Source organism: Mastacembelus armatus, chromosome 19, assembly GCF_900324485.2.
Source record: "Mastacembelus armatus chromosome 19, fMasArm1.2, whole genome shotgun sequence".
Classification (NCBI taxonomy): Eukaryota; Metazoa; Chordata; class Actinopteri; order Synbranchiformes; family Mastacembelidae; genus Mastacembelus; species Mastacembelus armatus.
Window position 1 is genome coordinate 14,060,607 of NC_046651.1, and position 16,697 is coordinate 14,077,303.

Consider the following 16,697-nt stretch of genomic DNA (forward strand, 5'->3'; position numbering starts at 1 on the left):
GTGGAGAGAGTGACAGGTTAGAGGCTCAGTGGAAAGTAGCTCCCAGCTGCTGCTTTGGCACCTGGTAATTGATGAAAAATCAGACTGGCTTGAGAGGGAGAATCTGATGGTGTAAGCATTAATGTAAAATGGTCCTGTACTATTCAGCAGGACATGGCAAGGCCAACTTTACACTGATAAACAATGCATGGTTAGTGATAACTGGGACGTTAAAAGAGAAATTCAAAAGCAACTATGGTCTTTCTACTCAACACAAAATCTGTACATATAAGCAACACACTTCATTTTGTATGAAGGTGTCATTTATTCTGGAGTCCTTCTTCTTCTTTTCCTTTTGGCTGCTCCCTTCAGGGGTCACCACAGCGAATCATCTGCCTCCATTTAACCCTATCCTCTGTATCCTCCTCACCCACACCAACTGTCCTCATGTCCTCCTTCACTCCATCCAAGAACCTCCTCTTTGGTCTTCCTCTAGGCCTCCTTCCTGGCAGCTCTAACCTCAGCATCCTTTTACCAATGTATTCACTGTCCCTCCTCTGAACATGTCCAAACCATCTCAATCTGGCTTCCCTGGCTTTTTCTCCAAAACATCTAACATGAGCTGTCCCTCTGATGTCCTCATTCCTGATCCTATCCATCCTGGTCACTCCCAGAGAGAACCTCAACATCTTCACCTCTGCTACCTCCAGCTCTGCCTCCTGTCTTTGTCTCAGTGCCACTGTCTCTAAACCAGACGACATTGCTGGTCTCACCACTGTCTTGTCCACCTTTCCTTTCATTCTTGCTGACACTCTTTTGTCACACATCACACCTGACACTTTCCTCCACCCGTTCCAACCTGCTTGCACACGTCTCTTCACTTCTTTTCCACAATCTCCGTTGCTCTGGACTGTTGACCCTAGGTACTTAAAATCCTCCACCTTCTTCACCTCTACTCCCTGTAACCTCACCGTTCTGCTTGAGTCCCTCTCATTTACACACATGTACTCTGTTTTACTGCAGCTAACCTTCATTCCTCTGCTTTCCAGAGCAAACCTCCACCTCTCTAGATTTTCCTCCACCTGCTCCCTGCTCTCACTACAGATGACAATGTCATCTGCAAACATCATGGTCCACGGAGATTCCTGTCTAACCTCATCTGTCAGCCTGTCCATCACCACAGCAAACAAGAAGGGGCTCAAAGCCGATCCTTGATGCAGTCCCACCTCCACCTTGAACTCCTCTGTCACCCCTACAACACACCTCACCACTGTCTTACAGCTCTCATACATGTCCTGCACCACTCGAACATACTTCTCTGCCACTCCAGACTTCCTCATACAAAACCACAGCTCCTCTCTCAGCACCCTGTCATACACTTTTTCCAAATCTACAAAGACACGATGCAGCTCCTTCTGGCCTTCTCTGTACTTCTCCATCAGCATTCTCAAAGCAAATATTGCATCTGTGGTTCTCTTTCTTGGCATGAAATCATACTGCTGCTCACAAATGCTCACCTCTGACCTCAGCCTAGCCTCCACTACTCTTTCCCATAACTTCATTGTGTGACTCATCAGCTTTATTCCTCTGTAGTTTCCACAACTCTGCTCGTCTCCCTTGTTCTTAAAAATGGGCACCAGTACACTTCTCCTCCATTCCTCAGGCATCCTCTCACTCTCCAAGCTCTTGTTAAGTAGCCCAGTCAAAAACTCTACTGCCACCTCTCCTAAACACTTCCATACCTCCACAGGTATGTCGTCAGGACCAACTGCCTTTCCACTCTTCATCCTCTTCAGTGTCTTCCTCACTTCATCCTTACTGATCATTGCTACTTTCTGCTCCACAACAGTCACCTCTTCTACTCTGTGCTCTCTAACATTTTCCTCATTCATCAACTCTTATTCTGGAGTCCCACTGTGCAAATTAAAACAAACAAAACAAACAACCAAAAACTCTATTTACAAGATGGTACAATACAAAAAAAAAAAAAATCAGTCTTCAACAGCTAAACATCTAACATCTAAAACATTGGATTTTTAAACCTTGTGGCAGCCTGTTTTAAATCCATAGCTCCTCCCAACTATATATGTATATATATATATATATATATATATATATATATATATATATATATATATATATATATATATATATATACATTATCCATCCATCTTCTATACCCGCTTTTTCCTGGTTCAGGGTCACGGGGATATATACATTATATGTCTATACAATTCCCTAACCTCAGTTAAACATTTTGATAACAAAACAAGTTATTATAATTATTATTTTATAGAAATCAACTAGAAAGCAAAACTATCAGGTCACGTGACAAAGTAAACCCGCACACCAGTCACACTATATGACTATGGGGGCAGTCACGCGCCTGTCCTTTTTAACAAACTAATGAGGAAGCGGGCAGACAGTATTTATCCACACTGGGTAAGTGTCTTGTGAATTTAAGATTCATGTGTGATTACAGAAAACATCCTTTCCAAGTGTGCGCCTTTGGTCGTGATATAACGCGTAAAAAGAAATACACGTTCGAAGTTTCATGTTCGTGTGCGTTATTCGTGCGCGTCGTCCGGAGTCAGTGCGTCACAAAAAGCAAAGAGTGAATCTCTTGGCTTTTTAAACATCACATTAGTAAAAGATGGTCGAAAATCTAAATGTGCAATTTCACACAGTCTATACATGCACAGGCATAAACACATTCTGTGATCATTCATCAAATTCTACCTTGAGTGTATGAAACGGGCTTTGGCCAATATTTCCAATAAATTCTAATATTAGGAGTTGACTGAGGACAAACAGGTCGACAGGAACAAACCCACTTTGTGTTATTTATTTATTTTCATGTCCACCAAAAATGTAAAATGACACATTTATGGATTCAGGCTTTGGCACATTAAGACCTTGGATTTACTGCTTTAAAGCATGTGCATTTCATTAGGGATGAATCTTAGCTCCTGGCATTATTGATACTCAACAGGCAGGGAAATTAAATCTGCAAACTAAATCTCTGTTCACCTCAAAATGAAAGGCAAACATGTCACATAAGGATAAAGCTAGAACTCTCAAAGTTTGAATTTGATATCGACCAAAAATAAAACAGCTATTGCCCATTTTTATATTTGAAATGTTTTGTATTTTAAACGTGAAATCTATATCTGCATAGTTCCGGTTGTATGCTTTGAATGTTTCTAACCGAATGATCAGAGAAGAAGGTAAAAGGCTGCTGTAGGATCTTTGCAATATTTCCCTGTGTCCATGGAAACAGTGTGAAATGTGGCCATGGTCAATTTGCTAGACCAGCACACATGCAGTGTGATTGGCTTTGAGCCTCGAAGTCTGTGTCAGCTTATGTTTTCATGATATCCTCCTTGGAACTCAACCTTCTTTGCCAGTCATGTGAGAGATGTTAGTCTGATTACAGTCAACAGATCCAATGCTGTAACTACAGTGAAAGTGATGGCATTTCTTTGCTCAAACAGCAGATGTTTTGCAAAGAAAGATTCAGACCAGATATTAAACCTCTCTCTCTTTCAAGATTGGTTGATCCATTTTCATCATATTGTGTTTTTGTAGAAATGCCATACTTGATCCTGATTATTAGAGCAGAGTGAGATGTTTTCTGCTTCTGATTCTGTTATGATCACATATAAAATCATGGCAGTATCAGACCTGACATGTTGTTAAATTACAGTTCTACACCCATTTCTGCTAAAACGAAAAACACCTAGATACAGCCGTCAGTGAGCGCTATTCAGAGATACAATGCTGTGTTATATGAGGTCGTTGGTAGAAATGCATGGGTGTTTTCCTGCTATGACTTGTGCGAAGTGGTAATTATGTATGTGGAGACTTATATTTAATGTAAATAGTGATGACTATAAAGGTGGCTGCTCATGTAGACTGAAACATCATAGTACATGTTTTATATTAACACTGTATCAAGTAACTGTGAGAAAGGAATTTGTAGTGATGAACAAACAAGCATCACCCAGTACTGAAGCTCTATGGAGAATTTCAGCATCTTTAATTCATTGTTTTGGTCTAGCAAGTTATTTTACAGTTATAAACTAGTGGAGGACTTAGCAAACGAAGAGCCTGGTATCTCACCCAGTAGTAGACAGGAAGCTGAACACCACTGGAAGTAGAGGGGATGCTGGATAGGTTAAATATGGATTATAAATATTATATATAAATGGACTGCTAATGTTGTTACTGTATGTATCTGTCTGATGTTAGCCATTTCATAGCTGCAGTAGTTTTCCATGTCAACTTACAGTAAAAGGTGATAATATAGTAGCAGTAGCAGCCTTGTGCTTACCGTTTGTTTTTGCTGACTGGAAATACCGAACAAAATTGGCAAATGCAACTTTTAATCCTTATCATTACAGACTTTAAGCCATTAATCTGTAAAAGTTAAGATTTATGAAAGTTTTAAACCAACTGTTTCCACTGGTATGCGAAGAACAACTTGTTTAAGCGCAGAGTAAGCTGTTTATTCTGGCCAAAAAAATATTTGGACACTGGCAACAACTTACTTTTATGGTTTTCTACTTCTGCGTTGACTCTGTCCAGTCGTAACTGTACTTTCTGATCCCTGCAGAAACTATTACATCTGTCATGGTCCTACAATTTTTGGACAATTTATTATTGTTTGCTGGGAATGTTTTCCCCTTTGGAGACCTTTGGGTGATGAAGAGACTCTTTATCTATATATCACACACTTAGATCTCAGTCTTCTTGGTAACGATGTCAGTTTTACTACACAGTGCCTGGATCCCAATGCGTTTCAGCACATCTGCCCTCAGAGTCCTCTCTGAAAACACTCCCTTCCTGAACACCTGTGTTTCTAATTCTTCGTCCACATTCACTGTGCCTGTGTCGGGTTCCAGCAGGAAGTGATCGAAACAGGCAGATGTTTGCTTGAAGTAACAATGGCAGTTTTAATTGAAATGGCATCATGCATTTGCATATGAGCACAATGAAATGAAATAAAGGTTGATGCAACATTTAGTTGTGTGTTCTTTATTATTTATTTATGTATTTATTTATATTGTATCAATTTTGCTGTATTAGTGTTTACACCCCCTGTATTGTCTTGGGTAAGTAGAACTCATTATACATTATGCCAGATTTTGTTGACATATTATCTATTATCTACCTCGAAAACTAATTTCCTTAATACATCATGTAGGATTTGCTACTGGAGCCGTGTTGAGTGAACAGTAAAGCAGGGACCCCATGTGCTACCAACACACTGAAAAACATCTGGCAGTTTTGCCACTTTGAGGAGATGATCAATCTGTGCAGGCACAGATGCAGCCACATTAGAATTCTGTAATGCCCTTGTTGTGAAATACATGGCTGAAGTCTGAGGTGACAGCTAATGCAGAGCAATGAGCTTGGATCCACTGTATCTTGTTGAACAATGACAGAGCTGCAAGGGCACAAGAGGCTTGGGGGGACAGAAAATGCCAAACCAAAACATCTGGTTTAGCACATCATTTATCGTTAGGGTTTTATTCTGATAAAAATAGATGAATTGAAACATTCAGCCATGTGGACAGCAACACTAAAGAGACTCATTAGGACAAATAATTAGGAGAATACTTGAGTTGAAATACATTTATATATATTTTAACTTTGAAGGTAGAGCCTGGGCAACAGTCTTTACAAGAGCATGGAAAATGCTTACTGACTGAAAAAATTAAAATAACAAGCAAGCTGTTTGACGGGCTACTTCTTCTGTTCAGTTTAATATCCTTATCTTACTTTTGGATTACTCTGTGATACAACTATATTTCTTATAATCTCTCATTCATTTCACACAATCAAGGCTATTGTTTCTTTCCTGCATTCCTCACTCACTCCATCAACAGGCAAGTCTGGGCTTCACACAGCCTCTTCAGATATAACTGGCAGACTATCAGAGCAGTCAGTCAGCATGATGGATTGCAATTTTTTGTTGCATAGATTTCATCCACATTGTTTTCTTTCTTGTTATCTCAAGGAACTCTCCATTAATCATTGACAACAGGGGGACACAGAAAAGAAGATTTTTCATTTTCACTCAGCTTGTTTGAAAGCATGAGGGAAGAGGTATGAGCAAGATATATAGTGATTGTCACCTTGTTGGTGGTCGTCACAGCGTTTTTCCATTCTGATGTGACATAGCCAGTCACATTCCTTAAATCGAAATGCTACACCACAATGGAATTCCATTAAAATTTAGGGAGTTAAAGAAAAACTTGAGGAAAAAGAAAAGAGCTTGGAAAGAGAGTGAGTCCATTCTGCTAAAGTCTTTATTCAAAGCTTATCCAAACTGACAGAGGAGAAATGAACCAAGAGACAAAGTGTCTCCTGACCACATCCGCTTGTGAATCCCATAAAAGTGACCTGAAAATGTCCTGCCTCCATGTTGTAAGGATCAGGCACTTCATTGTTATGCTGCCTACATCTACACATCTTCTCTTTCAAGCAAGGAGAATACAGCATACTAACTTTCATGTTCATAAAATTGATGCCATTATCTGTTAATTCAATAATAATTTTAAAAATCATTGATTCATCATTGAATCATTGAATTCATTATTCTTTTAAAAAAAACTTTCTCAAAATAGGATAAATTAATCCTCGCTGTTTTATGTGCCTTTGAGCAAAATGGTCAAATCAAAACCTGGTTTAAACCAGCATATTTCCTTTTAGTTCATTCGCTAACAAAATAGTTTATTTGAAGTCAACATCCCAGTAAGACAGTAAGTTAATTTGATCCATTTTGCCGCTTCAGAATTCATTAATGCATTGTTTTCTCACCGCAGATGATGGGAATCACTTGTTTGCTTCAGCAGGGTAACTTTATGCTGCTAATGCTACTGTATTAGTAGCTTTAATGTGTTAACGTTATGCTTGCATTAGCCCATTTACAGGCTACACTTTGATGCTGTGTCTGCCACACTTATGTGAAGTATTTTTATTGCTGTTAATTCTGAATTAATTAGCTTGCACACAGTGGATGGACATATTGTGTTTTGATAACTGTTTGCTTGGCACATGCATTGTAATATTCTCATTCTATTTATAGTGATGAGTACTAATGTCCAGTGTTATTTGCTGCATATTTCCTGCCTCTCTCATTGTTGGCCACTTTTCTATTGGTTTTCTACAGTAAAGATTAATACTGTGTATTGGTTGTAGGGATGCAAACATGACTGTGGTCTGGCACACAGTGTATAATTTTTCCTGTATGTGAAACTCAATATCTCTTGTCACACTTACTGTAGTCGTACTCACGGTTTCTACACTTCACACTCAGCTAATCATTTAGAGAAATATTTCTACTCAAAGTAGAATGTGACAATTTACTTTATTGCTTATTATGATGATTCATATTACATTTTATATTAGTTCACTGCATGGCTTACTCAAACTCGCAGTGGTTGGGGGTGTTTTGTTGGGGAACGGTAACAGTGAGGCTAGTGAGCAGTCCATTTTGCACAGCGTTGCTGCTCCTGCTTCTGCATTTGACAAACTCCCCCACTAGCCCAGCATCCGCCTGTATGTGCTCAGTCTATGTTAGGTTTGTTTGTCCAGCACACTGCAAGAATACTTCCAACATCAAAAATGAATTTGTAATAGCCTTTGATAAATTTTGTTTTTGGCGAAGGAGCCATAATTATGCACAATCTGAAAAATAGTGTGAAGCAGAGTCTCTGGATCTTTTGTAAGCAGCATATTTGTGCAGTTTCCTGCCAGTCAGTGTATTCTGATACAGCACAGACTAAGTTGAAAGAAGCTTTGATAATATTTGTGAATTCCAAGGAAATTAAAGTTGGTTGAAGGCTCTCACTGAAGCAGAACCTCATCAGCCAGCCAGCCAGATGAACTGTCCGACTCCAAACAAAATATCTAAATGGTTTGCAGTCACTTTTTTGTCAGATAGTCTTGATTTCAATGAGGATAATGTGTATTGAGATTGTACAATGAAAGGGCTGCATTGCCTTTTGAAAAAAAAAAAAAAAAAAAAAACAAAGAAGAAAGGGATCTCATGTTAAAAAAATGTGATTGCAAATTTCCTGAGGTTTTCCAGTGGTATTTAGATAGTTTGTCTGCATGTGTAGGCTGGAGGAAGACTTAGAAGGCTGCCAGAGAGGAGAGGCATGATTACTAACAGATGATTTTTTTCTCTCTCCCTTTTCTAAAATTGAAGCAACTTTTTTTGTTTGTTTGTTTTGAAAACATGAAAAAAATCATCTTATTCCACTGTTGCAGAAAATTAGTGCATTTACAACTGTATATTCCTAAGTATTGTCTGCCCTCTGGTGTAGAGAACAAGTGTGTTCCAACTTCAGCACATGCTGTAATTCAGTATGTCACAGCTTCATATTTCCTCACTTCAATTGTTCAGCAGTACTCGACAGTGTTTTGCAGGAAGTTACCGCTGATCCTGGTGGGACTGCACCAAGGATCGGCTTTGAGCATTTTCTTGTTTGCTGTGGTGATGGACAGGCTGACAGATGAGGTTAGACAGGAATCTCCGTGGACCATGATGTTTGCAGATGACATTGTCATCTGTAGTGAGAGCAGGGAGCAGGTGGAGGAAAATCTAGAGAGGTGGAGGTTTGCTCTGGAAAGCAGAGGAATGAAGGTTAGCCGCAGTAAAACAGAGTACATGTGTGTAAATGAGAGGGACTCAAGCAGAACGGTGAGGTTACAGGGAGCAGAGGTGAAGAAGGTGGAGGATTTTAAGTACCTAGGGTCAACAGTCCAGAGCAACGGAGAGTGTGGAAAAGAAGTGAAGAGACGTGTGCAAGCAGGTTGGAACGGGTGGAGGAAAGTGTCAGGTGTGATGTGTGACAAGAAAGTGTCAGCAAGAATGAAAGGAAAGGTGGACAAGACAGTGGTGAGACCAGCAATGTTGTCTGGTTTAGAGACAGTGGCACTGAGACAAAGACAGGGGGCAGAGCCCGAGGTAGCAGAGCTGAAGATGTTGAGGTTCTCAGATGATTCGCTGTGGCGACCCCTGAAGGGAGCAGCCGAAAAGAAAAGAAGAAGGAAGAAGACATTACCCAATAGAGGGCAGTGTTGTTTCACTGATCGCTCCTTCTCTGATCACAGATTATACCAAGCAGCTTGTTCTCCATCTACTTGGATATATACAAGGTATATTAGAAAAAAATGACACTCAAAAATTATTAGGTCTCCTCTTTCAAGTTCTGTGAAGTGAAATATCTTTTAATGAATCAAGCCAGACTGGAAAAGACAACACAGGACTTTAATATCTCTGAATTTACTATTTACATCTGGTCATAAAAGGAACAGTCAAGATGTGTCAGCATCTCTGTCACTCCTGTTTTTACACACACACACACACACACACACACACAAATCATCATACACTCTTGTGCTATTTTCTGTCTTTGATTCATCTGCTTTTATAACTTAAATAATTTAAATGAATAAAAACACTGAATTTTATGGGCACTTGAGAGAGATAAGAGTCAAATGAATGGACTGACTGTCACATCAGTGGTTTGTTTACTGAGAAAGGGGAAGTGGGCTGTTCAGAGTTTAGAGTTGTTCTGCCAGAGGAAGGAGTCATTCCGCAGCACTTTGGCCAATTTCTCATTAAACGGTGTGTAGAAATCCCGCAGAATCTCTTTAGTGATGGGAAGCATGGGTCCCAGGTTTTTGTCAGCTGGTCTCCTGGTGTTGGACGCTGGACTTCTTGTGATCTCTGACTCTATTTCTTTTGTCACTGGTCCTGTAAAACACATACAAGCCCTTTCTTCACATCCCTGCTTTCTGGGCCACTTCAGATTTTGCCACAGCACTAAGCAAATGGAATAAAATCCAGTAAAGATATTTGAAATGTCACTATTTATGAGCATTGCCCTGAACAGAAGATTTGGCTTTTTCAGATGTAATCACACCTTTGCTGGTGTTGGCAGCTTTTTGAAGAGTTCAGTCTGAGCTCTGGGGCAAATAAACTGTGGAATGCATCAGTAATAGGTATGTAAACAGAAGTAAGGTGCTTCCAACCTACAGACCAACATGTATTTAACTGTCACGTATATAGTAGCCTAAATACTGGCCTGAAAACAGCTGTTTACCTGACGGAGAGGTTGGTACTTTTGATACTGAACTGTATCTGAAAAAAAAATTATGTGTGATATGACGTGAAAATATGCACTTTCAGACTGGGGATTTTTTTTTTTTTTTTTTTCTCTGTAGCTAAAGATTCCTCTTTTTATGTGTCCTCAACACAGGAGCTAATGTTTGGGATGTATTGCTCACTCACCCAAGTTAAGGAAATCAAAGACTTTGTGCATTGTGTATTTTCTATTAGAGGCATGGTCTTCCAAACGCAGGACCAGTATCTGTTCCCTGCTGAACACAGTCAGCCAGTCCATTAAGTACACAATGTACAGGCCAACTTGCAATCTGACCTGTGGACACAAAACAAGAGAATCAATGTGAGATAACAAAGCTCTAGCCAAGAAACTTTCTCCTCAGCTGAGGGACATGGTGGTGCATGCATGGTTACACCTTGTTAAGGAGATGAACAAGAGCGGGGGGGCATAAACAGAGGGAGGGAATTCCATCGGTTTTCTCTTTCATCTCTGCCATCCATTCAGCTTGGTAATGCTAGGCACTGTGTGGGCAATGAACATGTGCAGGTATCATGTGGTGAGAGAAGTTGAGGGCTGTGAGAAAGATGGACTATATAAATATATTCTCATATTGAATTGCAACCCTGTGTCTGTTCCTGCCAGTGGAATAGGTACTCTAATTTATATTGCTGGTTGTTTATATAGCATTAAAGGGATATCTGTGAGATTTTACACACCGTCCCTCTCCAACATGTTATCCAATTTCAACTGTGAGCTACGAAATCTACTCAACACCTTCGCCCCACTCAAAACTAGATCTGTATCCTTTACGCACTCTGCTCCATGGTACACACCCGAACTCCGCCTCCTCAAAACCCAAGCCCATCGCCTTGAACGTCTCTTCAAAAAAACCGGTTCATCCACCCACAAGGACTTATACCTAAACCACATACTGAAGTACAAGCAAACCATTACTCAAACAAAATCTGACTTCTATGCCTCGCTTATTGTATCCGCCTCTGGCTCCACGCGTTCCCTCTTCTCCACTGTCAAAAATTTATTGGGCCCTCCCGATACTCCTCTCTTCCCTTCACTCTCCACCACCTTGTGCAATAACTTCCTGGATTTCTTCTCATCAAAAATCGAAAATATACACCAGCAATTTCCCCCCATCTGTGACACTGCGAACTGCCTCCACTGTACCCTTCCCTCTCTACCAGTATCCTCCCTGCTTTCGAGTTTTATCATTCCACCCACCACGGTTATCTCTTCCCTGATCCTCAAATCCAAACCCTCAACCTGCAAACTTGACCCCCTACCAACCAACCTCGTCAAGCTCTGTCTCCCCTCTCTCCTTCCTCATCTTACCCACATTATTCACACTTCCCTCAGTTCTGGCATCGTACCCCCATCACTCAAGACAGCCATCATCTCACCAATTCTAAAAAAACCTGGTCTCGATCCTGCCGACCTTAACAACTTCCGCCCTATCTCCAATCTCCCGTTCCTCTCCAAAATCCTGGAAAAAGTTGTTCACCACCAGGTCCATACCCACCTTTCCGCCAATAGCCTATACGAACACTTTCAATCTGGTTTCCGCCAACTTCACAGCACTGAAACTGCCCTGGTCAAAATCACCAACGACCTCCTAGTAGCCGCAGACTCTGGCCTTGTCTCCATCCTCATCCTCCTTGACCTAACTGCAGCTTTTGACACCATCTCACACAATATTCTCCTCCATCGCCTTGCTTCCATCGGCATAGCCGGCTCGGTCCTCTCATGGTTCACCTCCTACCTATCTGACCGCACCCAGTCCGTCCATCTCCAGAACTTCCACTCCCAGCCCTCTACTGTCAGTTGTGGCGTGCCTCAGGGCTCTGTCCTGGGGCCCCTCCTCTTTATTATTTATCTCCTTCCTCTCGGAAATATCCTTAGGCAACATAACATCAATTTCCACTGTTATGCAGACGACACCCAGCTCTACCTCTCTGCTGCTCCATCTTCTACCCTCCCCCCTCCCTCCCTCCTTACCTGCTTACATAATATCAAATCCTGGTTCACCCATAACTTTTTGAAACTCAACCCTGACAAAACTGAAATTCTCCTCGTGGGCACCAGATCCACCCTTTCTAAAACCAGCACCTTCTCCATTCAAATTGACAACAATACTGTCCCCCCCTCCCCCCAAGTTAAAAGCCTGGGTGTCATCCTAGACGGTACTCTCTCCTTCACTCAGCATATCAATACCACTACCCGGTCGGCCTACTCCCATCTCCGTAACATAAACCGCATCCGTTCCTCACTCACCACCGATAGCACGGCAATACTCATTAACGCCTTTGTCACCTCTCGTTTGGATTACTGTAACTCACTCCTCACTGGTCTACCTCTCAAATCACTTCGCAAACTTCAACTTGTCCAGAACTCTGCTGCCCGAATCATCACCAGAACTCCATCCTCACATCATATCACCCCTGTCCTTAAACAACTTCACTGGCTCCCTGTGTCCTTCCGTATAAACTATAAAATCCTCCTTCTCACCTACAAAGCCCTCCACTCTATTGCCCCACCATACATCACTGAACTACTTCATATCTATTCTCCGCCTCGTCCTCTCCGCTCCTCCAGTTCCACTCTCCTCTGCACCCCTACAGTGCGCCTGGCCACCATGGGCGCTAGATCCTTCAGCCACACTGCGCCCCGCCTTTGGAACATTCTCCCTCATCGCATCCGGTCGTCTCCGGACTTATCAACTTTTAAATCATCACTCAAAACATATCTGTTCCGTATAGCGTTTTCCACCTAACTCTCTTAACTTCTCAAAGCAGCCCGAGATGTCCTACCACCCTCTGCCTATTTCATATTGTCTCATACTGTTTCATATTTGTTGTTCTGTCATCTGGGTTTCTGTATTTCAATTTACTTTTACTGTACTTCGCCCACTTCCTAGATAATCCACGCTTTTGCCTTTACATTCTCTCCCGCCGTTTATGTATTCTTGTTACTGTTGTTTTAATGCACTCTATGTATATCATGCTGTATGCTTCCTTTTCTATCTGTAAGGTGACCTTGAGACTTTGAAAGGCGCCATGAAATAAAATGTATTATTATTATTATTATTTCACTAGAGCATTAGTAGATAGTCTAATTGTTGTTGTTGTTGAATTGATTTTTAGATTCCCATGTGATAATGCATTGCAGAACAGTATACATTAACATAATGTCTTGTTCCTGAGAAAGGTATTATGTCCTTTTGCCTCTTCAGCAAAACTGAAAGGCCATTCAGAATAAATCCTTACAAGACAGACCAGCAGTTCTTGTGTTAAATCAATTTTGGATACTATAACAGGGAAGGCCAATCACATTCTCATCCTAGTATTCATTTGTCTTTTCCATCTGTACTGTAATTTGAGCCCTAAACTTTTATCCAGGAGAGAAAGGCATGAGAGTTATAATGCTTTTCACATGGTCTAATAACTCTGACAAGACAGTGGATGGACAGTTCAGCCAAAGGCAGAGTGTGAGCTTGCTCCCAGAGGGCCATGAAGCTTGTTAGTAGCAGAAGAGGAACTCTGAATACAAGGCAGCCTTTTGGGGGCTCTGCAAGCCCCTGGGCACTCTGGGAAACGTTGGCCAGGGGGCCAACACTGGGCCCCTGGAGTGGCTGACTGAAGCTTAGTGTGTTTTGTGATGAAGAGGGGGTTTACACCAGTAGTATAGTAAGTTTTCTGGAACAAAGAAAGACTCTGAATGCTGGAGTGCTCTGTGTTGCCAATACCTTTCATAAAGTTGGCCCTGCAAGCTTTAGCATGTGCTAATGAAGTGTGGATTTCACTCCATCTGTTCTTTGCACTCCTTTTCTATTCCTTACTTCCCACCAGCAAATACACTGGTTACTAGGTGCTGCTTTTCTGCCTGGCTGTGAAACAAAGCGGGAGGGAGGGTACACTCACGGGCATGGCATTGTTGACCGTGGTGTTGTACACACAGGAACGCATTGTGTACTCTGTAAGGCACCCCTCAAATAACTGCAGCGACTCTGACACCTTCTCGTGGAAGTCCTCTGCTGACTTATTGGCAATACCAAAATAAAGGTAGTCAGAGTAGAGCCTGCAAGACAATAGATATGCTCTGTAAACCAATGTTATCACTGTTAATCTCAGCATTTAGTAAATCTGTCTGATGCCACATATAATAAAATAAATGCCAAACTATTTATAAGCATTATCTAATTCATGTCAGCCTGTATGAAATAGGAATGGTGGAGACATATGAGCGATATAAATGCCCCATTACAATTCAGTCTAACGTATTACACACCGTGTGTATCAAGGAGATGCCTAGGTTGTGAACCAGTCTCACAGAATAAAAATGGCACCGTTAATCTAATTGAGCATACAATTCATTTCCCCTAGAATTACTTTTGGGAAAGGTTGCACAGGCTGTGATTTGACAGACAAAGGCAATTATAGAGAGCATGTGGAGACATTCTCTGAAGTAAAAATCAACGTTAACAGCATAAAGTAATCCCAGTTTAAACAGAATGCCTTGCAGGTATTTAGCAGCATGCTCTCCATGTGTCTAGTATAGAAATCAAACTTGTGTGATGCCAAAGTGAGTTAAAGGCAACACAATTTCTCAGTATGTGTCAGACCTGTATCTGCATCATTACTTTTATTTTAGTCTAGATATGCAGTAGGACGCACTGCAACAGAGAATACTCCCACCTTTCCACTGGGTCCCTGAGCATGACGATGAAGCGAGCGTTAGGCTGCAGGGCATGGACAAAGTCCTGGATAAGAAAGGGAGGCTCTCCCTCTGTGGTGTTCTCATAGAAATACACCCAGGCGTTGTTATCCCACATGGTGGATGCGCTGGCTTCTCCTGCACAACACACAACAGCCACAGTGGTTCAAATTAAACCAGACAGGTCACCAGACATATACAAACATGCAGAGACGGAACAAACATATACAGGCACTTTTTCATTGTTTTTCCTAAGTCAATGTGTGTAGTTAAATGAATTCAGTTACTTCCAGTTTTATGTTTTGATATTAGATTAAGTAGGTTTTCAAACAAAAGTACCTAATATCTTAGGTATTCAGCTTTCCAGATTTAAGATATATAAGTAAATATATTTGTGTTGTATTTGATCAAACAAAACGAACAATCTGAAGATTGTGTTGGGCTCTGAGAAATTCCAGTGGACACATTTCAATAAAGAAAATAATAGGTTAGGTTTTAATAGTAATGATGTAGCTCCAGTTTGAATAGTAAACAAGATTTATTGACATTGACAGGATATGAACTGTAAAGTTGGGTGAAAATACTATTGAGTTTTCTATTACTGATTGTTTTATCTGATTGTCCCTCATTTTGAAAATAATCAATACAAATAGATAAATTCGATGAATAGTTTAGAGTATTATTAGCCATAACTACATGGAAGTTTGATTCAACTTCTTATAATAATTCCCCCTGAACTGGGGCTAGAACTAACACATGCAACAAGTCAATAAAAAGCAAGTGCACAAACAAAATAAAAGCAAAAGTAATTACATCTCCAGCTGTGAGCAAGATTGTGGAAGACTTCAATCCACACAGTGACAGTGCTTGTGTTCATAACGAGTCAGAGGATGTCGTTGCTCAAACAATTTGAGAGCAGAAACTTTATGGGGCTCTGCTGAGAAATGATATCCAGGATTCATTAGGCAACCTGTGCCTTCATTATCCTCTTATCTGTGAAGTGAAGCTGTGATGTATTTGGAGGGAACACAACATGGGCCTTATCTGTCTCCCTTCCTCAGAGAAGGGGATGATAGCCAGGACCTGTTTGCAGTGATGACAGTGGTGAGAGTGAAACAAGAAGACTGCTAATGCTGTTGTGTCAAAAATGATACAAACTGTGATCAAGTATATTTACAGATCTCCATGTCCATTAAAAAGCCTTAGTTTTCTCAATGGGGAGAGACTGTAATAGAGCAAACAAATGGAGAAGCCAGACCGGTATTCCTCTGGTGCTTCACAGTGGCAGTTGAAGACAGAATCCCAGGATCCTGGCCACAGGCCTGCACCTTGCTGGGCTCTCCCAGGGCATGGTCTGAATACTGAGTGTGGCTTTGGCACACACCCCCTCCTTACAAGGATTATTTATTTAAAGAGGGAAACAAAACAGTGTGGTTTGCTAAGCTGTGTTGAATGCACCAACTCAGCCCAATGTGAAAAGGCTATTGTTGAAAACGTAAATCAGTTTTTCTATGCAGCTAAGCAGTTCTTTGTAATCATGTTTGGATGACAGGAAAAGACAGAGATAGAAGGATGCAGAGCGGCTGAAAGCAGGATATGCAGATAGAGGAAGGAAGTTTCTGAGACTTCTCCACCCTGCTGTTATTATTATTGCTGTCCTACAACAAAAACAATGATTCCTTTATGTGGCACTTCAGTCAAGTGGCTAAGTGAAGCAGAAGGAAGTCCAGTATTATTAAGCTGTTAGAGCGTCTCTTCAGGGCTGAGTCACTGGCCTTTTTAAAAATCACCATCATTCTCTGGAGTAAGAGTGACTGCTGCAGAGCAGACCTGTGCTTCATCCCCGCTACC

At 41.1% G+C, this 16,697-nt stretch overlaps 1 protein-coding gene across 1 annotated transcript in view; it reads right to left on the bottom strand.

Annotated features, from left to right (window-relative positions):
* Window positions 1-9,241: 9,241 nt before the first annotated feature.
* The window catches only part of chst15 (carbohydrate sulfotransferase 15), a 30,372-nt gene continuing 22,916 nt past the window's right edge, over window positions 9,242-16,697 (bottom strand). The window contains exons 5-8 of the mRNA XM_026316410.1: window positions 14,828-14,984; window positions 14,054-14,210; window positions 10,289-10,436; window positions 9,242-9,751 (exon numbers count right to left, since the gene is read on the bottom strand). Coding sequence (XP_026172195.1) covers window positions 9,552-9,751; window positions 10,289-10,436; window positions 14,054-14,210; window positions 14,828-14,984 — 662 coding nt within the window. The 3' untranslated portion in view covers window positions 9,242-9,551. The remainder of the gene's footprint in view (window positions 9,752-10,288; window positions 10,437-14,053; window positions 14,211-14,827; window positions 14,985-16,697) is intronic.